Genomic DNA, 24,395 nt, shown 5'->3' on the forward strand with positions numbered 1-24,395 from the left:
TTCAATGAAGTCATGGATGAAGTCGACAATATCAAGTTGAATGAGTTCCCTTATTCTCTTGGGGATTGAAAGAGGAACAAGACACATCAATATCAGGTGCCTTACTAGGGTTCAGCAGAAAACAGTTTTCTTAGTTTCCTAGATGGGAGAGAACAGATGGATTGGGCTAGTGAACTTGAGATTGTAGGGTTGAACTGGCAGCTCACAGACCTGGAGGCCGACGAGTTAGAAGTGGAGAAAGCAGATTGTGGTTTGACAAAAGACAGTATCTTTCGGATTATTCACCTCAATTCCTTCTTTGTTGTAACTTGTATAGAAATTTCATTGTTCTCCTTTGGTTGATCTTTGCCACAGAATGGTAGTATGTTGTATTTCTGTTATGTGTTTAGATTTTTGTACCAGAAGGTTCCTTCAGCATCTGAAATTCAGTGGAGAGGTTGTGGATATGGTTAAAAAGTAGGATTGCTCCCAAAGTTCATTTTTGACATGTTCAATGTTTCTCAAAAACCAATTTGTTCCAAGTCCGAGGACAACTTGGGAGGGAGGAAAGGTCATGTTCAAGAGAGAATTCCATATGTTTGAACAAAAGTTGAAGAAATCAGGGTGTAAACTAGGCATGTTTAATATGGAAGAGTATTTTTTTTTGGAATAGTATTATAATTATAAGTTGTGAGGGTCCTTGCAAATGGGTTAGCAGGGGAAGGGGGTTGTGGTCTAAACCACTAGCAGATAATTTTTGACTGAAGCAGTAGAATGACAAAGAAGCCAGTTAGTGGAGACCAAAGTTCGGCATTCCTTGATTTGGTAGGAGGCTTTTTGCCTGTTACACAAACTAAATTTGGAGCCAGGATAGCCATTGGTGAGAAGTAGTCAATTTATCTGGAAAATTTTTGCAGCGGCAGGGTGAGGGTGGAAAATGATCTCTCCTAATTTCTCAGAGGCCTAATGAATTTCATTAAAATCACCTCGAACTGGGATGGAGTGCTGGAAAGATATTCACAGAGCTATTGTCAACAGAAGATCAACCTTGGTACTGGTGGTGTGTAAATAAAATAATGACCCATTTATCATTACTCATGCAGGGTTTTCACTCTTAATGGGTTGCGCAGAGATAAAGTGTATTAGTGGTACTACGGGGATCAGTATTAGAGTAAGTAACAGCCAATAACTCATATCCCCTTTGAATCTCTTACCTTCCCCATTATGAAGCTTAGATTCCTAGGAGGAGTTAAATGCAAGGTAAGGGTAAGCATGAGTGGTTGTTACATTTGGTTCCGTTGTCCAAATTAAGCACTGGATCTACTTTTACTAATGATTATGGCAAGCTAGTTTTTAGTAAAGGAACTGTGAATACAGAGAGAGAAATTGTCATTAAAAGAAAGAAATACAGAGAGCAATTCTCATAATTGTGTTTGGTGGTTAATCATGATTCATGAGTCAAGATGTACCTTGTGCTGCTTCCAGTTGGGCAGAGAAATTTGTATCATAGGTTTTCAATCATGCATTGTCTGATAGTGTCAATAATAGCTTTCCAGGTTATACTGGCTAAGCTTGATGAGACTATGGATTCTGTATTTTCTGGATTCAGTCTTATTATGTAGCTTGCCAGTTTATTCCGTTCTTGGTACCTTGGTGCCTTCTTCTGAAGCTAGGTTGTTGGTCTGGCCACTTAGTTTTACGCAAGTTCATTTATGCAGCGTGTTGCAGTTAGATTTTAGATATGGCAGGCTTTTGTTTAAAACCACAGATCCTTAGACATGATCAATTTCTCATTGACAATATAGTCTGATCCCAAGGTCCCTTTGCATGTTAGTTGTTAAGGAGGAATTTTAAATTCCTAGTATAGGTTTCAATAACATCAGTCTTATCTGCATTGGCCATTGTAGTGCTTGTTTTGTTTATAGGAGCTTAGACATTTAGTAAGTTAATAATTAATGGTCTGTAGATTGTGTGCCCGTATATCTTCACAGGTGTCTATAGTTTGGCATAGAAGCATAGAGATTTAGTAGGTCAATGATCTGTAGACTCCGTATGGCTATATCTTCATATGTGTCAATACTTTGGCGTATTTTTGTTGTTATTGCTTTTATCACCTATTCAGATCTAGTGATCAGTTGCATCATTTATTTGTGACAGATTCTCCACGTGACTCGGTTCAGTTTATTGAATGGTCCCCCACTTCATGTGCTCGTGCTTTACTGATAGCTAATTTTTATGGGAGGATAACTATCTGGACTCAACCATCTCAAGTAAGTTGCCTGTGGTCATAACTGCTTCGACTACGTTAGAGTTAATATCAGTGACATCCCGAAAACTTTGCCTGAAACATTGACACCCCTTGAAAATGCAAAAATGGCATAATACCCCATAAATGTATGCTTGAATTACACATTTTTCCATTCTGTTCATTTTTCTGTTAAGTCATTCTTTTTTATTTTGTTTTCGAAAAGTATCCTTGGACCAGTATGACATTACATTATTTCCGTTTACAAAAATCCTTCAAAATAATTAATCCATAGTTCATAGTCTCTTCCTTAAGCTACCTTGGATGAATCATAATATCAAAGACAGTTTCAAATTCCATCCCAACCCAAAATATCTGCAAAATCCTCCTGTCGTTTTCCTCCAACCTCATTCATCTTCCATCTCTTGTTCTGTTCCAACAAAAAAGACCAGATTCTATGACAGTTTCTAATTCAATCCCAACCCAAAATATCTACGAAATCCTCCTCTCCTTTTCTACCAATCTCATTCATCTTCCCTCTCTTGTTCTGTTCCAACATAGAAGACCAGATTCTTCCATTCTTCTATCGTATGTTCTTGTTGTCACTCTCCAATCTTCTGTGTCTGCTCCTTCTTCCACCCTTCATCAGTATGTCATGCCTCCTTTCTTCTCACTGCACTCGACCTCCTCTTATTACTTCCCTAAAACTTGATTTTTGAAAGGAATTGGCTGAGCTTGATGAGCTAACTTTAAAACCTGTGAACCTGACCTGAATCACATTAAAAAATAGCTTACGCTTCATATGGAGTGCTGAGTAGACGTTAGGATGAAATTTTATACCCCTTACTGAGAAAGAGGATGAATCCCTTTTACATTGCTGTAACTGATAAACCATCAAAATCCGTACCTGAAGTAACCTGTAATTTTTTGCAGGCAGTGAAATAAAATGCTCAACAATTTTTTGTGGACAAAAACCTTTAAGCAACTTAATTGATGGTCTGGTCATGTTCTTGAAGTGTGTTCAGGATCTACATTGCATGATATTCTAGTTCGATTGACTATTGTTCTCTTTTAAGAAGCCTTGAAATGGCCGACTGATGCTTAAATTTTCAAATGGAAGTGACACTAAGAGTAAAAGAAATTGGTAAATTGAATGCGTTGAGGCAGTAGTGCCAACCATAGAACACCCTATGAACAATTTTATAGGCTGAAACGTTTTCAAGCAATCCTTTCTGCTGCACAATTATATTCCGTCAAAATACATGGTAATGCATGGGGCATTCATTAGATAGAGACATAAAAGCTTTAGTCCCTTAGAGATTATAATAGCCATTGGGAACATTCAACACTAAAAGAGATTTGCCTTTAATGGCAAATGCTTCAGTAAATAGAGGAAAATGAAATCTTAAGTGTGTTAACCAGAAAAACTAAGCATGGCTCAGAAAAAAGACAGGCAATTAAACATCTCCAAATCCAATCAATTTAGTGTTGAAAATTTATAGTTAGAAGGATGAACGTTGGGTACTCTATTGACTGTTTCAAGAGAGATGGAAGGTGGATTTAATACCAACTGCTGAAGTGCCATAACTATACATTGCATGCAAATGGCTCATTAGCTCGTAACTAAATGGGGAGTATGCTACAAATTGAAGATGACTAAAATGATCAGATTTTCCATTGTCAAAAGGGAAGCTTTTTTCTTTAATTCGTTTATTAGAGACCATAATAACTGAGCCATGGTGGTTTAAACTTTCTAGACTCTTTGCAGCAACCTTCTTTCCAATGAAAGGACAGTTGGAAAAAATTGGGTTGTAGGATTATAGTACAATAGAGTTGAAAGAGCCAACCAAGCATGTATATGAATTGTTGGCAGTGTTGAGTGTCAAATTCTTTTTGCCAATTTCTTGAGTATGATTCTCTGAGGAACTTCAACCAGGAATATGGAAACTTTCTAATGGGAATCGCTTGGCTAGATTGAAGTGCTTTAGGCGATCTCATTCCTGTGCTCAAATTGATGTGGACACAGGGACCCCGTCCAAAACCTTAAGTGGGCCCCCCCAGGATGGATCCAAGAAGTTTCTATAGGCTGGCCGAACCCTGCAAGAGGGTTATTTTGGGCATTCTAGCCCTCAATTTACTCCTGAATTTAATTTAGGATTTATTTTTCAGAAGTCAGTCTGAGTCAAAGTTGGATTTGTGAGTCAGAGTTGTGTTTTGAAGAAGTCCAGTTTGATGTTAAGATGGTTGCTTGAGTCTTAAGTTGTCTAAATAGCATGTGATATTAAAGATAAAGTGTGAGATCTTAGATCCAATGGTTGAGATCGTGTAGTAATTTGATTCCATTAGATAAGTGTTCAGAGAGTCCAATTGGAGTTGTAAAGGAATCCTTATCTGATAAGGATCTCCTAAGTTGACTCAAAGTTTGTTATGTTAGGCTATAAATAGCCTCTTTGTAATGTTATTTCTCAGTTTTTGGATGAATAAAGATTATTCAGTGTTTGAGTCAGGGTGTGGGTGGACCTTGGCGGGTGTCAAATGCTTTCAAGTTTTCTTGTTTTCTTCAATCCAACAGCACTCAAGAGAGTTTCAAGCGTCCAAGCAATCAATCCAGCAAGCATTCCCACTTCCAAGTAAGTATAGCCCCTTCCTGCATCAATCCCATCCCCTCTCTTCTGTCCTTAAGCCTCCCAACCCCTATCCCTTTCCTTGCACAAACCCTAGAAACTCTCCCCCTTTCCACTGTAGCATCCGCAGCCACTCCCCTTTTGTCTTGCCCTAAAATTGCACCCATTCCTATCGCAGTTAACACTTCCCCCTTCCCCTTCTGGTTCAGCCCCTCCTACCCCTTCTCCTAGCTGCCGCAAGTCTTCCCCTTCTTTGCCTGCTTCTGCGCAAACAGCAGCACCATGCTTTTGTAAAGCCCACTTTCCCAGCCCCTCTTCACTCCTTCCTCTCTTGCCTAGAATCACACCCAACCCTAGAACATAACCCCTAAGACAATTGACTTATTCAACCTACTTTAGTCTAATCTGAAAATTTCTGCAAGTCTTCTTCAACCTTGGAATTCTGCAGAATTTTTTTAATTTTCCAGAAATCTGATTTTGTTAGTTTCTAATCAATTAGATCCATTCTAGTTGAGAGGACAGTGATAGAAGTCATTTCTGTAAGACAGAAACAGCAACCTAACCCTTCTTCTAACCATAGCCGAAACCTTAAAAAGCCGCTCGCCCAAACCCTAACCTAATCCCAGTTGCCCTAGGACTTGGAGATAAAATCTGAGTTTTGTCTTTCAACAAAGTTCAGATCTGAGTTTTATATTCAGCAGACCCAGACAGTTGAAGAAACCCCAGAATACCTACATACCTTTGCTGGAAACTCCTGGGCAGCCACATTCTAGGGAAATTAGATTTTTACCCTTGACCCTAGTTCTGTGGGTTACATCAATTGGTGTCAGAGCAAAGGTTTCCAGCAGCCTAGTACCATCCTTGATGCATCCACAGTAGCCAGAACCATTGAAGAATTGACAGACAACTTTGTATTGAAGGATACTTCAAGTAAGGGCTAATGGTGGATTCCCTTTCTAAAGAATTTACTATTGAATCTAAAGCCGAAGATGAAGATTGGAAAATGAATTGTCCCTTCTACACAAGTCAAAGCTGGTAAACATACAAACAAGGTACTTATTGATAGTGGTAATGGTGTCAACTTGGTGTCTGATTTTGTGAAAAAGGCCCAATCTGAAATGAGAAGAGCATCCCCACCCCTACCATGTCTCCCTTTTGAATGATGATAAGCTAGAAGTTCTTAGAGATGTTTAGTCCCTATCAGTCTTCATGTTTATTATGATGAAATTTGGTGTGATGTAATTCCTGTGAGCGTGAGTGACATTGTATTTTTGGTATATTTGGTTGTATGACAATGATGTCACCATTAGGGGAAGAGAAATATCTATCAGTTTAGGCGCAATGGTCATGTAATTGTCCTATTACTACCAAACCTTCCAATAGAGATCAAGAAGACACGAGCCAGCCAAGCACATCAGCATAGTCTTAGTCCTGCACCTCAGAGTGAAGAAGTCAAGTCCCCTCTAGGACATGAAGAGCTAAAGCCAGAAGAACCAACCCAAGAGGTTCCATCAATAGAGGGCAACACTTTTGAGTGACTCTATGGATCAGGCCAAATCAGATAGAAGGTCCCTTCCACCTATTCAGAAGCTTCCTCTAGGAGAAGTGCTGGAGAAATTGACAAAATCAGCATTGGAGTAGAAGAGCACTTAGACAGGAAGTTGCCTCAAAGAAGGGGAGCTGCTATCCGCCACATGCGCTACCCAATTCCTGACACTGAGACTCTGTGGCCACCACTAGAGGCAGCCCTACACGACCCTATTGGTAAGGCAGCACTTTTGGCTCAGTACCATGATCCTAGTGACTTGACACAAGAGACAGCTGCTGGTTATGATAATCCAGCCACTATAGAAGGATTCAATGGTGACCCTAAAGCTAGGACAGCGTAGGACCAGAAGGAGAGTCAAAGCCCTTGAAGTCCAGCACATGTTGATTGACAATGATGTCCTCACAGAGTATGGTAGCACGAGCAAACCAGGAGCACCAGTCAGAGTTAAAGAGGTACTTATACGACTGAGGACCCCATATGTTCCTAGCACCATGGAGAAGATGCTGCCCCCATGCATAGCCCCGGTTTCTTGTGAGACAGGCCCTCCCTTGAGTCCCACACTTCTTCTTGGGAGGGACGCTTTAAGGAGCATCGACGCATGGTCATGCTACTCGCAGAGGTGTTGAAAAAGGACTCTAGAAGCTTCATCAGCCACTACCTTGTGCCCTTGTGGTTTGTTGATAGAGAGACTCCTAGACTTGAAGACCACATACCTCAAGTATGGTAGCATACATCTTTTTAGAGTTCAGTCCAGGAGCAGTATTGGTGGCCTTGTACTTTCTACTTCCTCCCCATCGCAAGATGCTAAGAAGAGTTCACATCAAGGACTTCCAAGGCATTGATCCGGAGCACTAGAGTAGCACATTCATTAGGAGATGAATGTTTTCAAAAAGGGGAGTATTGATGTGAACACAGGGATGGATCCAAGAAGCCTCCATAGGCTAGCCGAACCTTGCAGGGGTATTTTGGGCATTTTAGCCCACAATTTACTCCTGAATTTAATTTAGGATTTATTTTCAGAATTTCATTAAGTCAGTCTGAGTCAAAGTTGGATTTGTTTAAGTCTTCTATTGTGAGTCAAAGTCATGTTTTGAAGAAGTCTAGTTTGGTGTTAAGCTGGTTGTTGAGTCTTAAGTTATCTAATTAGCGTATGCAATTAAAGATAAAGTGTGAGATCTTAGATCCAAGGGTTGAGATTGCGTAGTAATTTGCTTCCATTAGATAAATGTTTAAAGAGACCAATTTGAGTTGTAAAGGAATCCTTATATGATAAAGATCTCCTAAGTTGAGTCAGAGTCCGTTTTGTTAGGTTATAAATAACCTCTTTGTAATATTATTTCTTACTTTTTGGATCATGGAGAAGATAAAGTGTGAGATCTTAGATCCAAGGGTTGAGATTGCGTAGTAATTTGCTTCCATTAGATAAATGTTTAAAGAGACCAATTTGAGTTGTAAAGGAATCCTTATATGATAAAGATCTCCTAAGTTGAGTCAGAGTCGGTTTTGTTAGGTTATAAATAACCTCTTTGTAATATTATTTCTTACTTTTTGGATCATGGAGAAAATTTCGGTTGAAGCCTAAGTTTCGGTCCAGCAAAAAACTGAAACTTTTAGGTTTCGACCAAAATTTTGGTGGAAATCAAGTACTTTAAATTTTTTTTTTTTTTTGACCTTATGCTTCGGGCCTTATATGACCTCCATTTCATCTGATTTCTTGCCTTCTACCTATTTGAAGCATAATAAACACAATGGAACTAGTATTTTGCCCCAAAAAGACCACTCAAAAATTATCATTCAAGTATACTAACTAATGATTGATTCCGACTAGTACAAACTGTATTACATACATGCATAGAATTATCAGCATACATGAATTGTTTGATAGAATGGTTACATATACAATAAGTCAACAAAATACAATGACCAACTAGATCAAGTGATGGTGTCTCAATTCTCACATGTATTAAGTTCAAGCCCATGTATCATGTATGCATATGTATTGTGATATTTAGAAAATAGTTTTTAAGATAAATAAAAAAAATAAAAATAGTTGCAATAATCAAAAATAAGTTTAACAACACAATTATAGATCAATAGTCCTAGATTAAAACTGAATTAATTTCAAAGCAATACAAGATCATTTAAGACTTGAAGAAAGCAAAAATGAAAAAATGGAGGTTTGGAATTGTTGGGTATGGCTTATGCTTCGCATTCTGTTGTCGACGAGTTCCTTTTGTAGTTTGGGGTTAGGCCCATGAATAACTTTTGTGGCTTAAAAGGTGTTTGAAGGCATAAAAGGAGCAAAAGAGGTGTTTGAAGGTAAAGCAGTTGTGGAAATTAGGTGAAAATGGGATAGAAATTAACTAAAACCAAGGAAAAACAAGTTTTAGTGTCAAAACCTGCGAAATTTCTGTCGAAACTTGCGAAATGGTCAAAATTCCGAAATTTCGGTTGAAACTTTGAACTTTAGGGAAATTCTTGGAGTTTTGTTTCGTTTCCAAATTTTGTGGATATTTTCCACGTTTTGGATGAACAAGGATTATTGTGTGTTTGAGTCAGGGTGTGGGTGGACCTTGGCGGGTGTCAAAAGCTTTCCTGTTTTCTTGTCTTCTTCAATCGAACAGCACACTCAATAAAGAGTTTCAAGCATCCAAGCAAACAATCGAGCAAGCATTCCCACTTTCAAGTAAGTACAGCCCCTTCCCCCATCAATCCCATCCCCTCTCTTCTGTCCGTAAGCTTCTCTACCCCTATCCCCTTCCTTGGACAAACCCTAGAAACTCTCCCCCTGCCACCGTAGCATCCGCAGCCCCTCCCCTAGTCTTGCCCTAAAATTATCCCCATCCCTATCGCAATTAATCCTTCCCCCTTCCCCTTCTGGTTCAGCCCCTCCTACCCTTCTCCTAGCTGCCGCAAATCTTCCCCTTCTTCCCCTGTTTCTGCGCAAACAGCAGCCTGTCCTTTGGTAAACCCCAGTTTCCCAGCCCCTCTTCACTCCTTTCTCCTTTGCCTAGAATCACACCCGACCCTAGAACATAAACCGTAAGCCAATTGATCTATTCAACCTACTTTACCCGAATCTGAAAATCTCTGCAGAATTTTTAATTTTCCATAAATCTGATCTTGTTATCTGTTGAGAGGACGGTGATAGAAATTCGTTTTGTGAGACAGAACCAGCGACTTAACCCTTCTTCCAACCCTAGCCAAAACCGTAAAAAGGCCATTCCCCCACACCCTAACCTAATCCTAGTTGCACTAGGACTTGGAGATAAAATCTGAATTTCATCTTTTAACGAAGTTCAGACCTGAGTCTGATATTCAACAGACCCAGACAGTTGAAGAAACCCCAGAATACCCACCATACCTTTGCTGGAAACTCCTGGGCAGCCACATTCTAGGGAACTTACACTTTTACCCTTAACCTTAGATTTGTGGTTTACATCACATCTCCTCAAAATACAGTACAGTTTCAGAGGCAAGTGCATAGTACAAACCTTATATAACTGAGTACTAAAGGTTTTAAAACTCAAAATCGACCAAATTGGCCCATGGGATTCTTCATTTGGATCAGATCAGAATTGGTACAATAAACCCAAGAATGGTCCTGAAAGTAGAGAAGTCGAGGAACTTGAAAGGTGAACATTCCAGTCAAATACTTAAATAAGATTAGAATCATAATTGATACAAAACCCCAAAAATTAGCCTGAGTGCAGAATTCGAGGAATCTGTATTCTGAAAGGTTAACATTCCAATCAAATATCAAAATGAAATAAGAATCTCTTCAAGCGTAATCCGGTCTAATTCACCAACTTTTGAAACACTGGTTGTATTTTAACATAAAGCATGAAATCAAATTCTATATGTACACAAGCAATTGCATGTAAACTTTTTTAAGTAATTTAGATTGATCACTGTATGATATAACCCCAAAGAATGGGGCCAATAACCAGGTTCTAGTAAAGGAAACCAGCAGGCATATAGGGTTTCTCAAACTCTGCTGTTAGAGTTTTAGGGCTGTTTTAGGTAAACTAGGGTTTGTAGGAATGGCAGACAAGATTACTTTAGGGTTTATGAGCTTGGAACTATTGAAACCTAAATCTGATGTTGTTATTTCTAAGTTCAAATTCAAGCTTCAAGAGGTTTTGGGGGCTTTTGGGGATGAGGACTCACTGTTGTTGGGAGATTAAGAATGCAGAAATTACTGAAGAGAATGCAAAATCAATGCTGCCACAGGTTTCCTACACTTGGAAACCCAAAACACTCTATTCAAATTCTCCTCCTTGCTGGAAACTCTCTCTCAGTCAACTTAACACAATCTGGCTTGGTTACATGAGGTATGCTGTATTTATAGCCTGCATTTAAGGACTCCTATTCGGATTCAACTCAGAAAGCAAAATAAACAAGGAATTCTGTTGAAGGAGAACTCCTAACTAAATGAAATTGCAAAACCAAAAGGACTTCCATTCTATGAAGGAATCCTTTTTAAGATATGACTCCAGCTTAGCCACTCCTAACTAGACTAGGATTCTTTCTTTACTCAATAAGGACTGACTTAAATAACAAAGTAAAAATAGGACTAGACTCCTAATAAGATTCTGCATCTGACAAGACCAACTTGGACTGGACTAGGGTTGTCAAGATGACCAAAATGCCCTTGTAAATGAAAAATATCCTGTGCGTCTGGGATGGGCGGCAAACCTAGGCTCTATTTCAGCCCTTGGGAGTCTTCGTGGAATTTCATGTCACTGTATCAAGCTTACTCGTGATCTGTTGTGGTTGTGGGTGAGTATGATCTAAAGCACTGGAAACAGTTCATAAATGAATTTGTTAAAACAAAACGAAAACTGAGTAAGGGCATCCAGATGTGCACACAGATACACAATAGAATACTTGATGCATATTCAGGCGCAAAAATGCTATGGAATAACCAACTGTAGAAGAAGAGACTTAAAATGAAAAATGAAAAATGAAAAAAATTTGGAACTGATATGATCCGATTTTCTGTTAACAAAAGAAAAACATTTCTAATTACAGACCATAGTGTATAAGTTCTGCTGGGTTAAGCTTTCTAAGCCTTCTGCAGTGACCTTTTTTGGAGATTTGGATCAGGAAACCTTGTCACTCTTTTCACTATTCTCAGTCTTCTTGGGCAACGAAACAGTGTGGACGTTAGGAAGAATGTTAGGACCCTAGGAAGAGGCCAGGTGGAGGAGAGAGAGAGAATGAGGCTTAGTTGAGATAATAAATAGAGGGAGAAGAGTGAGGAGAGGGCATCAAATGTTTGGAGAGTCTTGTGGGCAGCCGTAGGCCTGAGGGAACACCATGAGGTGTGGGGGGTGACTAGCACCATAGAAACCAGAGTTATCTTGTTAATTTCTTGCATTCTTGTATTGATTTTGGGAGGTATTAGTAGGGTTTCATCATCTGATCAGAGCCGACACGATCCCAGGGAGGTAATGGCACTGCCTTCGTTTTCTGATGAAGGAGAAGTTCAGATATGGATTGTAGAGATTCTTCTGTTCTGTTGGGAGAACTAGATCGAAGAAGAGCAGTGGTTGGGCATAGCTCTCCAACACTTGGAAGGAGACGCATTAGATTGGGTATACGAAAGAGCTTGGTTGGAGTTTACCTGGACAAACTTCAAGGAGTCGCTGGTTATTGACTTCGGTAATTGGAAGGATGAAAAATAGTCACAGGCGTTGGTTTTCGACTTCGGTAACTGGAAGGATGAAAAATTTCTTCATATCGAATCTGCATCGGTTTTTGGTGAGGAGGAATGGCAACACCACATTGATCAAGCGCAGGTAAATGCGCAGGAAGTGGCCGATGGTTGTGATCGATTAGTTGTAGCAGCAATTTCTCACTGAACCATGAGAAAAATGCCAAATAGAGGGTTGAAGGTTGCGGAGGCTATTGATCTTAGCGGTAAAATGAAAAACGAGGGTCAGAAGGGGAGTGGAAAAGGGTCGGAAGCATCTGGCGAGAAACGGTAGGCGGCGGCGAAGCTTTCTACTCACAGAGAAGGGAGAAGGCGATGGAGTTTTCGGGTGTTTAGGGTTAGTATGGTTCACCTCAAACTGGTTCACTGGTTCGGTTCGAGCTCAAAAAACCGAAAACCTCTTAAACCCTGGTGGACCAATTACAAAGACTGGGCCACTAGACCCCCAAAGAAACCTCCAACCTATTTCTTTAACCCCAAGCCCATCCTATCTCATTAGCCTAATCTCCGGCCCATACTTCTAACCCATGGACATAAGCAGTTAGGTTTAATCGATCCAAAATTAACACTATCGGCTTAGCCCACTTTATTAAAAAGCCCAGCCCAGTCCTTTTATCAGATACCCAGCCTATACTATTCGTCCCATGGGTTTACATGCTTAAGCCCAACCACTTCAATAGATCCACCATGGGCCTGGCACATTTTGTTACAACAAAAGATCCAAAAGCCATTCACTTTCATTACCACTTTGGGCCTAGATAAATCTCACACAGTCAAAAACCCAAACCAGACTGAACCAACCACTTACCGAACCAGGGCCTGATCGAACCACCGAATGGGGAACTCATCGTCTTCCACCTCCCAAAATCGAGACGGCACGCAGGCTCCGTGAGAATTGCAGCGGTGCGATGGGGGTTGATCTTGTGGCTGGCGACAAAAATTTCCAGGCGGAAGCGCAAGGACCTGATGCTTCCCACAAGGTTGATTTTGTTCACAAAGGGATAGGATGCCAGGACTGCGATGCTCAATAGCGCAGTCTTCGACTGTTCTCGGGCAACTAATCTGAGATCCTCCGTTGGCGTTTTTAGACCAAAACCTGTAGAAGTTCTCTCCCCGACAGGTCTCATTTCGAAAACTTTGGAAGTGTGGTTGATGCTAGAGTGATCGCTGCTATTCTCTCGTCATCCTCTTCAGGTTTTGTTCGTCAGTTGCAGAGAAGGGAGATCCTGGAGCCAACTTGGTACTGCTTGCGAAGACTCATACTTTTGAGGAGGGTTACTCTTCAGTGGTTCCACAATTCTTAGCATTTTTCATTCGACATTAGATTCCTTTTGATGGTCTTTTTGGGGGGTATTTTAATTTCGCACTTACTCGACTCACGGGCAGTTGCAAGACACCAACCTCTCCGATCATTGGGAGGGCGAACCACATTGTAAGTGTGGCCTTGGCTAGAATTGCATCTTTGGAGATGGGTCTGCTGTTGGGTCTGGCAGAATGTGCAGGTTACCGAGATGGCTGGCACACGAGAAGACTCAACCTCAAATTTTCCATCACCTTGAGGACAAGGTGATTTTCGAGAGGCCGGTAGTTGTCAGGACCCTAGGAAGAGGCCAGGTGGAGGAGAGAGAGAGAGAGAGCAAATGAGGGTTAGTTGAGATAATAAATAGAGGGAGAAGAGTGAGGAGAGGGCATCGAATGTTTGGAGAGTCTCGTGGGCAGCCGTAGGCTGATGGAACACCGTGAGGTGTGGGGGGTGACTGGCACCATAGAAACCATAGTTATCTTGTTAATTTCTTGCATTCTTGTATTGATTTTGGGAGGTATTAGTAGGGTTTCATCATCTGGTACCTCACAGTGTTCCCTCAGCCTACGGCTGTCCACAAGACTCTCCAAACATTCGATGCCCTCTCCTCACTCTTCTCCCTCTATTTATTATCTCAACTAACCCTCATTCTCTCTCTCTCTCCTCCACCTGGCCTCTTCCTAGGGTCCTAACAAAGAACATCACCACTAGCAATGGTTTCCCGCGCTGCTTGTTGTTGCTCACAGAAAGCAGTATGCCTTGGGTTTATCCTAGTCTTCTTGATATCTTTTATTGCATTCCCAGCCAGTGCCAGAACCTAAAAGCATATGAATCTAATGAGAACAAATAATTCAATCCGGAACTCAGCGGTCTCATTTTACAATGAAATCATATTTATACCTCATTAGCGAGATAATTGAGTATGACAGTGAGGTAGATGGGAGCACCTGTTCCAACCCTTTGTGCATAGCGACCTTTCTTCAAGAAAAGTGTAGAATGACCCACCGGAAACTGCAGTCCAGCTTTAATGGACTTCAAAACTGTCTTCTTTCTATCTCCACCTTGTCTGCTTCTATCTGCCTTTTGTGGTTTGCTGCTCTCCATTTCTGAATATGTTTCCAGAACTGAAATCTAACTGATTGAGAGATGAGAACCCAAAGGGCAAAACTAGATCCAAATAGGCTTTGGAGGGAAATCTCAGTTTTGTTGATTTCTGATTTTGATTTCAGATGTTTAAGTGGAAGTGACTTTGTAGCTTTCCCATCAGTGAGAAGGAGAGAAAGGAAAGGAAAATATAATGCTTAAATGTGACTGCTTTTTTTCTTGGTAGAAATGTGTAAAAGTGATTGGGGAAAGGGAAGGGGGAAAATAATGGGAAATAAGTATAGGGTAGAAGGGTATTTTCATGTTTAGACCTAAATTTAATAGTTCTTTTTACCAAGAAGGGAAAAAATGTAATGGTTCTAACAAAGTAGAGGATGTCTGCCATTTTTGCATTTTCATGCGTTGTTTATGCTGTAGGGAAAAGTTTTTGGGGTGTCTTTGATAGTAACTCTCTATTTTCCTTAGGAAATAATAACTCTGGCTGGCAATGTGGTGCTTGTGCCCACACACATGGAAAGTGAACTGACTACCCCAGCCCCTATGGATGTAGGAAATCCTGCTTCTGTTGATTCTCCCGTGTGTGCTGTGATTGGCCCCACTCCTGACGCAGTGGCCATGCTGCTAGGAGAGAACCCTTTCCCTTTTTTTGATGTTTTTTAAATTTTTTGTTGGACGATACCTCTGGCATGCATTTAGTACTTATGTTCTTTTAAGAATCATTTTTTAAATATCCTGATACCATGGTTCTCTTATGCATTCATGCTGTTTTTCCTTTTCTAATGTCTTTGAACTTACTCAGGGGCCTGCTAATTTAGTGAAAGATGCTAGTTGCTGGCATTGTGAGACTCAGTGGCATCAGGATATTGCAGTTATTACAAAATGGTTATCTGGAACGTCTTCGGTATGTTATTGATGTTCTATTTGGTCACTTTGCTTTTGACAGCTTTTATTTGATGCATAAACTAATTCTTTATTAATTCAATATAACATGAAATACATAATATTATAAACTAAAAAGAAGGGTGAATTCCAGTTATCCCTTGGGGTCAGTGATGATTTTAATTCCATTATTTCTCCCCTAATTCTGATTTCTACTGTCTTTTGAAGTGCCCGCTGATTGGATGATATAGCTGATATCATGGTGTTGAATTTGAATTTTCTGGTCATTTAGGTGAAACCTATAGTGTTTGGTGAAATGGGCAACATTCCTTTCAAAGTTTGTTCTGTTTTAGTGAAAATTTTGAAATTGTTATTTTGGTAGAACTTAAGCCAAAATGCAGGATCCCTCTTCTTCCCTAGTGTCGGCGTTTGCAGCAAAACGACAGTGTAGCACTGATCGCGGGCTTTCTCTGGTATTTCTTCCCTGTCTTCCATCATTGCTTCAGTATGCGCCCCCACTGTTGTCGGGCTAGAGGTAGAAGAAAGGGAAATATTAGCTTCCCCAAAATGCCCTTGGTTGTTTTCCCTAGTTAATGGATTATATGCTTCTTGGGCCGTGATTTGCCAAATAAATAACCCATCTACTAGGTTGGCCCAAAAAATAAAACTTGTAATAGGCCCATGACCTAAATTGTTTTTAGGTAGCCTATAAGTCATGTAAGTGGGCCGCTGAAGGTGGCTTGTATTTGTGCCATTTAATGCCCATTTTGCAGAGTTAATTCCTTGGGCTAACTGGCTTGACAAGACCAGTCCCAGCAGTTAAACCGGCAATTTGTCCATGTTCTCCTTTGTCTCTTCTCTTGCAATGAGAACCTAACTGCTTTCCCTATTTTTCACTGCTGATCTGGATGTGACCACTCCATCTTGTGCGTGGGCAAAATGGAGTCGGACTTTTTTGTGTAACTGCCTCCACATTGCCATCGGTTGCAACCCTTGTCGGTACTGCCATCAACCACCACATCCCACTGTTGCCGCTGCCTTCAACCAAGGAGGATTTGCCGGTGGTTGTGCCACCTAATTGACCTCCACTTTATACTAGCTATGCCTCTCCTAGTTACGATTTTCCAGTTCATCGACTCCAAGTCTACAATCAAACAAAATTGATATTACTCAAAATTCCTTTTCCTTGCCCAACAACCAAGGCTTGCTACCTTTGACCCCTTTCTTCTATTCACATTTTCTCTTCCTCTTTTGGTTGTTTTGGCATTTTGTCTTCAACCTTATACTCCTCGAGCCAGCGATACCCAACAATTGGGTGAGACTCTGGTGTAAAATCGATCTTGTTAAACTCCTTATTCGGGCACTCTGAAAGAATTCCTTTGATTGGGAGGTTTTTGCAAGGAGTATCTTTGGACCTTGGAACAAAATTCACAGCGATTCCTTTACTCGTTTTAGGATCCTCTAGACAATCCTTCCGCCATCTGGATTTCCTTCTCAACCACCATTGCGAATTGCTTCTTGAACCACAATTTGCTTCATCTGTAATTGGTGGAAAGTCTTGGGAAGTAGCTTGAGGTTCAACTTGCCTTACCGCATTTGGTGCCGGCAAATCCACGTCGTTGGCCTTCCCATTACTGAAATCATGAGAAAGGGCTTTCTTGAAGCTTGGCCAATTGTACTCCGGTCATTTTCTTTGGTAAACCCAATCTAAGGAATCCCCTTCTAGGTGTTGGAGAGCCACACCCAACCAATAATCGTACTCAACCTATTGGCTCCTTCCCTGTCTCCTACCTTGGTCTTCCCCTCATTTTGGGCCATCTAACTAATGACCATTGCTCCCCCATGCTTGACTAGATTTGGAAGACATTCCAACTCTAGAAGGGTAGACTCCTCGTTTACTAGTAGAATGGTCCTCCTTAGGTCGGTCGTCCGATCCTTTTACCTTTATTGGTGTGGTATCTTCTGTATCCTCAAAGCTGCAATTCACGCCATGGTACCCTTTTTTACGTGTTTCTTTGGAAAGTTTAAGAAACCTCTGGGTTCCTTCTTCCCATCAGCTAATCCTCTATCTGCTAGCCCAAAACTGAGGGTAGGTTTCTGCCAAACCCAATGAGCATTTATTGAGGGATGACTCCATTTGGAAGATCTCCAGTAAGCATGACACTTGTATTCCCATTTGTTTAGGGATGACTACATTTGGATTGCCTCCCTCCCCTCTAACCCATTTTGGGTCTGGCGGAAGCTTCTCCTCCTTAGACCCCTTGCTTTCCCTTTCATCACCCAAATTGTTGAGCCTCCACTTACTTTTGGCTTTACCCTTGGCATCCTTCGGGTATCCTATGCCCTCTCATAGGCCCTGCCAGGTTCATGCTTCTCAAACCCCTAAACTCACCCTTTTATAATATTTCATATTTGATAACACTTGGATTCCCCCTTTACCTTAAGTCTCACTCAAATTTGGTCCAACCTTCCCTACTCTACCCCATTACTCGGGATTGCACCACTTGATTATCCTCCCCTACTGGCTCCTTCACCATCACCTTTGCATGGAATCTTAGCTGCTTTCCCTCCCTAGTTGCTTGGTACCCCTTGCTTGGGTTCAAGGGTCATGTCCACTACCATGCCTTTTCTTCTTTAACCTCTATCTACCTACTTAGTCTTTCCCCATCCACCGGCATTGAATGTCAACCCTAATTGCTTCTTGTGTATGAAAGGCTTTGAAGATTTAGACCACCTCTTCTTCTCCTGCCCTTCTCTTGCTGCTTGTGGGTGAGAGCCATTACCACCATTTGGCCTAGCTCCATATGCTCCCTTGGGTTCTCTATGGATCGGGTTTGGTTTTCGAGACGCTTCACAAGCACTTCTATTTGTGATTTGGTTTGTAGATTAGTGTTCATTGCTTCAATCACTCACTTGTGGTGGGAGCGGACATGGTTTGAGGTCTCGTGAGATGTCACCGAGATCTTTTTGTTTGAAACCTTGAGACAAGATCTCATGTGAATCAAAGATGATCCCAGAAAAATACAAGATCTCAGTCAACTTGAGATCTCGTATCTCCTGAGGTCTCAATTCAACACAATTTTAAAAAATACCACGTCTCGGGCGAGATCTCGACCTGTTTAGAGACTCTTGCCTTTGCTAGTTTTGGTGTTTTGTTCTGATTTTTTGGCCAGAAAGTTGGTTAGATCTCTACTTGGGCTGTATCAACAAGCTATTTAGCCCATTTGCAACAAAGATTTATTGATTTTAAAGCCAATTTTGAAGTAAGGTGAGTGTTCTTCCCAAACTTCATTTTTTTCAAAACTATGTTCTACATTGGTGTTGGTGCTGGTGGAGCACAATTGGAGGAGCTTCTTAATCAATGATTATATGCTTGTACTCTTGTGGTGTAAGTGTAACTTACAAGTACACCAATGTTGTAATGTGAAATTGTGAAATGTGAACAATTGGACATGTTTAATGCATTATTTGACTTTTTAAACCTTTATGTTTTCATTTATATCAAATAATGGTTGTGTATTAGCTTGCGAGTGAGTAGAAAGAACGAGCCATAAAACGAGAATCTATGATTCAAATTCTCCTGGGACTTCAACGGGCCTTACAAGCTCATAAAATGGCAAGTCTTCACGGGTTGAGTGACGATGCCTTTATTCTTTTGCCTAGGCATGTTCACTCCTTGGGCACATTGGTTTCAACGTTAGTATCGAGTTGGAACTCATATATACACTTGTTTCCTCACAAATCTAAGGCCACCACTATGTTTGGGAGGCCCAAAATAGGATAAATACCAAATTCTAGCCCAACTGGGCCCTAATACCCATCGAGATGGCCCCTTGAGTTGGGTTGAGTTGACTGAGAATTTTTACTTGGCCGAGATATTATGAGAGCTTAGTTTTTTGACTGGAATCCTTGTTGAGATTGAGATTTCAAAGTAGATCCCTTGACATGATTTGGAGAGCCATCTACTTCGATGTTTTTGCTAGATTGCAATCTTCTCCCCACCCTCCTGTTTTGGGTACCCCCAGGAATAGGAGTGTTGTATCTTTTTTTTTTGGCCTGACTGGTAGGTTGTAATTTCCCCCTCCCCCCTTTCCCTTGTACACTCTCTTCTCCCTATTTAAAGTTTTGATTAATGATTATCTTCACTCATCCCCAAAAAAGGGTTTGGTGAGTTTTACCCTTGATTTGAGGTATTGTCTGCTCAAAATGGGGAAACTGGGTAGCTGTGTTTTTTTTTTTTTTTTTTTTTTTTTTTCCGGGTCTAAACCAAGTAGAAACTGAGGCTCGGTCGAGAATTCAATGAGGCTTGGTTGTGCTTTCTCTCATGCTTGCGTGCGCTTAGCCCCTTCAAAATTGGTGAATATTGCAATAAGACCGAAATCTCAAGATTTTGGTCAATATTTTAGTCAATCCCATTTCAACACTACCTCTTGTTTTAGTGGGGGTTGAAATTTCCAAAATTTTATAACTTTCTGTGGTTATATCAATGGTGATTTTTTTTTTTTGGTACTGGTGCTTTTTAATACTGGAAATTTAATGCCGTCCGCAAGGGTTGAACCCATGACCTCTCCACTGAGAAGTATGGATCTTTACCACTCAACCAATCCTGCATTGACATCAATGGTGATTTTTACTGTGTTAGTGGAGGTACATGGAGTTATCTTCGTCAATATTTTGTGATTGATGAGATTTAAGATTTGTGTAGTTGGTTGTAATAAGTAGAAGACAGTAGAAAACAACCCACTAGAATATTGCGGACTGTTGGGTCACCTTGCCAGAATGCACTCCTAAAGTTGAGGTATTTTTGATGTGGATTAATCTATGCTGCCTGCAAGCATCTGGTTAGTCTTGAAGACTGAAGACTGCACTTAGGCCTATGTTGCCTATCTTTACTGGAGTGTCTGTTAATGCTCAAAATATTGTCTAGGGATTAAGGACAAGTGTAGATTCCCTTTGGGGGGGGGGGGGGTATCAGAATCATAAGAGATGTAGATGTATTTCTGGATGAGGACATCAATGAGCAGTTTCGAGTTTACCGGCGACGCTGACGTAGAGATCATCCCACGACAACATTTATGTGGATGGATGATGAGTTCGGAGGTTATCGGATTGCTAGGATCCTATGATTCGATGAGAAACACTGCTTACAGGCAGTTTGCCATGTTATTTTCCTTAGTCTTAGTGGGTTGGGTAATAGTTTACTATTGAAATATTTTAATTTTATGTTTGAGTCTTTATGGGCTGGGTCTAGAGTCTATTTTGGCCCAATTTTGAATTATTTTGGGTTTGGGTTTTATTTACAACTTAAGTTGGGGTTATTTTGCGAATTAAACATGTAGGATTAAGAGGGATCAATTTTTTTTTATTTAAACCTTGTATGGAATTCGTTTTTGGCAATGAATGAATGAATGCAAAAAATAAAAGATTCCTCTCTCTTGTGCAACTCTCTTTCTTGGCGTGGATTTCTAGTAAGTTCTTCTTCTTCTCCTCTTCTACCTTTCCTCTCTTACGTGGATCAGTTTCCTCTCTTCTTTTTTTTTCTCTGCATAATTCTTCTTTTCTCTCTGTCGTAACTTCTTTTTTTTATTTCTTCTTTTCTTTCTCTCCTTCTCTTCTATCACCTCTAGTACAGCAGTCTTGCTGTGCTTCTCCATTCTAACCCTACTCTCCTTTCCTAGGATTCACTATTACTTCAAAATATTTATTTTTTCTCTTATTTCTGTTCCTAGATGTTTTTCAACCCCTGTTTTGCAGCTAGGATCAGCAGGTAACATTATCTCTCCCTAAATATTTCTCATTTATTCTTTGATAGTAGTTTACTTTAAAACAAAACTTCCTAAGACTCCCTTTACATTGTTAATTGCTGAATTCCTTGTTAGAAATCTGATATTAATTAGGACAGCTCTATTTTCTTTAAGTTTCTTAATCCCCTTGCATTCAATTTAGTGTTATGGTGCTAAGATCCCCATCCCCTTGTTTCCCTATGGATTCTTGTTTAGTTGTGCTTATCAATTAGGCCTTATTGTGTTTCTTTCTCTACTTTTGCTGTCCTATATGCATGAGTAATCAGAATTCAAGTGCTGCAATTCCTTTTCTTTACTATTTGTCAAGAATAGGTGTTTCCTTCGAAGAGTCTAGTAGCCCACTTTGTAGGTCCCCTAGTTTCTAGGGTTTTTCCTACATCAATTTCATTACCTGTTATGTAGCTCTAGATTTATTATGGAAATGCTAATTCTAGATTGCTTATCCTTTTTTTTTTGTATGTTAATAAATAAATATTTGTTACCGTTTAGTGAAGAAGAAAAAGAAAACCGGCAAAAAGCACATGAACTACCAGTGGTATTAATCTGACTTATTCAATCTGTACTAGTTGTGCGTCTGAAAGTCTAATCCTGGATTCTTAATTAGGTGGCTGGAAATGGGTGATTAATTGATTTGAAAGTTTTTGTATATATTGGTTGAAATTTAGGGAGTTGTTCATCTGAAAGTTTTTGTATGTTGGTATAAATTTATAATTATTGTGTTTCATCCTTGTTCTTGCACTTCTACATTTGATTTCTTAAGCTGGGGGGATGAAGTATAATTTTGGTGTCATGATCCCCACTATCCCTTGGCATTCTACTGCTTGCTTTCAGAGTGTATATAGCACCATGCTTTGGGCAAGCTAGATGAATCACCTCTGTGGATTATATTTTGTTTTGCTATATTGAGCATTGATCTTTGATGCTTGTGAACCAAATGATGTTCATTTCTTGTCTTAGTTCTTAAGCCTTGTCATGTCATATACTTAATGTTTTACATTGGTATACTGTCTTTGTGGAAAGGGTGAATTGTACTGACATGGCTCCAAATTCTAGTTCTACTTTCAACATTGATGCATAAGCCGTCACTAATTCTGTCTCCCAGGTATAGAATCTGATGCGTCTGGTTTGGTTTATTTTTCTTTCAATTACAGTACAGGTGGGTTTCAACAAACTCCAGTAGTACTGGGAACTCCAAAACAGCTTTTGAGGAGAAGTTTCTTTCTCAGCAGTCTCAAGCATCAGGTTTGTTAATCTTCAGTTTTTCCTTCTAATAATTTGGACAAGGTTTCATCTTGGGAAATGAGGATACACTCACATTTTTGAATTTCATTTTACAAGCTGCTGCTGCCTTTCTTCTTCATATGAGCTTAGTTTAGCGTCAAACTAAACTCTGGTGTCATTGATGTGTATGGCCAGCTAGCTTTTCAATGGTGTGAAGCCTGGGGGGGTCCTTAATCAAGCCTTTTTTTCATTATTTTGAAAGAACAACCACTGTTCAAGTTCAGATTCGATTGCAAGCAATCTAAACCTGTGCTTACCTACTGTCCATGCTTGCACTAACCTATATTAAGTATTGATCCCCCATCCCTAATCTCTATTTCTAAATCTGAAAGTCGAGAACCAATTTTCTGTACTTTTGTTTTGGAAGCCTTAGTTTATCAAAAACCTTCCTGCAGCCAAATTTCACCATTAGAAGACCTTCGAATTTGGTCCTTAGGACCCCCACATCCAGCCCACACTTGCCTGCAGTCGATCCCCCTTGCTGCCCTGTCCAACCATAGAAAACCCTAAGAGTGTGTTAGATTGAAGGAAAAGAGTGGAAAAGGTAAAAGGTGGCAGAAAACTTGATACTTGTTTGCTGCAAATTTCCACAAATTTAATTGTTTAGTGAGATGGTGTGGGAAACTTCTTGACAACCTAATTTAATGCGTTTATACTTGTTGGCTGAAGTGGTCCATTACTTTTTCCTACTCAATTCATTTTCGAAGTCCAGCCAAATTTGGTGGGTCTTTGCAAAGGTTACTTTTGAGTTTCTCTCTTCTCCCATTTCTTCACTTTTCCATAAAATTCCACCCTGTCTACTTTTACCAACTCTCCCACTAAATCCTTCTCCACTACAAAGTGCATATTCCAATTCTCATTTCCTTCCGTTTCCTTGCCAACCCAACCCACAACCACGGTACGCATTTTGCTGAATATCGGCCGGTTCGGCTGAGGTCCAAACTGTTTTTGAACCGAAATCCGATATATTCAAATATCGCCAAAAAAATGCAAAAGTCGCTGGAAAATCAATGATTGTTGATTTTCCGGCCAACTGGCGAAATACATGCTTGGCCTCACAGAATTTGAGATATGTCACTGGTATCTTCGTTGGAATCACCAAATCTACTGCTGCCTAATCCTCTTCTTCTCCTTCTGACTTCTGTCTCTTCGGCGGTGGTCGTGGGTTGGGTTATCACAGAGGCGAAAAATCACTTGAAAAGTTGGCGAAAAATCGGCAAATTTTGCCGGTTTGCACCTTGGCGAACCGGTGAAATTCGCCGAAATGTCGCACACTGCCCACAACACATGTATCCAGTGTTCTACCTTTCGGCGAAATTTCGCCGAATTTCAGTGAATGGCGAACCGAAATAGTTGGTGAAAATGAAATTTCAAAATATCGCCGATAATTCGCCGGAAAATCGTATACACCAAAAATTGCCCAAGAAGTCGCCGGTATCTTTTGCTTTTGTTTGAATCCTCGAATCAAACCAAACATTTACCTCTCTGTAGAGAGAGTGATGGAGAAAAAATTGTAATAGACAAAGAATACATCATCTTAGGAGAAAGAAGTGAGAGGAGAGATTGAGGAAAGCTCGGTGAGTTTACAGTCGCTGGAAATGGTGGTCATCATGCGATGGCTTCAAGCCTTTTGACGTTGATCGTTGGAAAAAGGAACTGCAACTCTTAGAGAAAAAATGAGAAGAAACAAAAACAGTGAGTAACAATGAGACTCTGAAAGTCCGAATGAGTTTTAGGTTTTAACATTTAAGAAAAAAAAACTTATCACTTACGATGAGGTTTTTTGACCACACACGTGGTAAAGAAACCTGGTAAAGCATTTAATAAAGGATGATGGGTTGCCTTACTTACTGCCTTACGTGAATTATTATTAATGGGAATTCAAAGAGTTTTAACTTTTCACAGCTG

At 40.3% G+C, this 24,395-nt stretch overlaps 1 protein-coding gene across 1 annotated transcript in view; it reads left to right on the plus strand.

The window, feature by feature from the left end:
- The window catches only part of SFR6 (sensitive to freezing 6), a 72,730-nt gene that overhangs the window by 12,050 nt on the left and 36,285 nt on the right, over window positions 1–24,395 (plus strand). Inside the window, exons 4-6 of the mRNA XM_089168727.1 lie at window positions 2,137–2,249; window positions 15,323–15,424; window positions 22,358–22,448. Coding sequence (XP_089024853.1) covers window positions 2,137–2,249; window positions 15,323–15,424; window positions 22,358–22,448 — 306 coding nt within the window. The remainder of the gene's footprint in view (window positions 1–2,136; window positions 2,250–15,322; window positions 15,425–22,357; window positions 22,449–24,395) is intronic.

The sequence above is a fragment of the Hakea prostrata genome, chromosome 9 (genome assembly GCF_041222555.1).
Source record: "Hakea prostrata isolate BN-2017 chromosome 9, UWA_Hpros_2, whole genome shotgun sequence".
NCBI lineage: Eukaryota > Viridiplantae > Streptophyta > Magnoliopsida > Proteales > Proteaceae > Hakea > Hakea prostrata.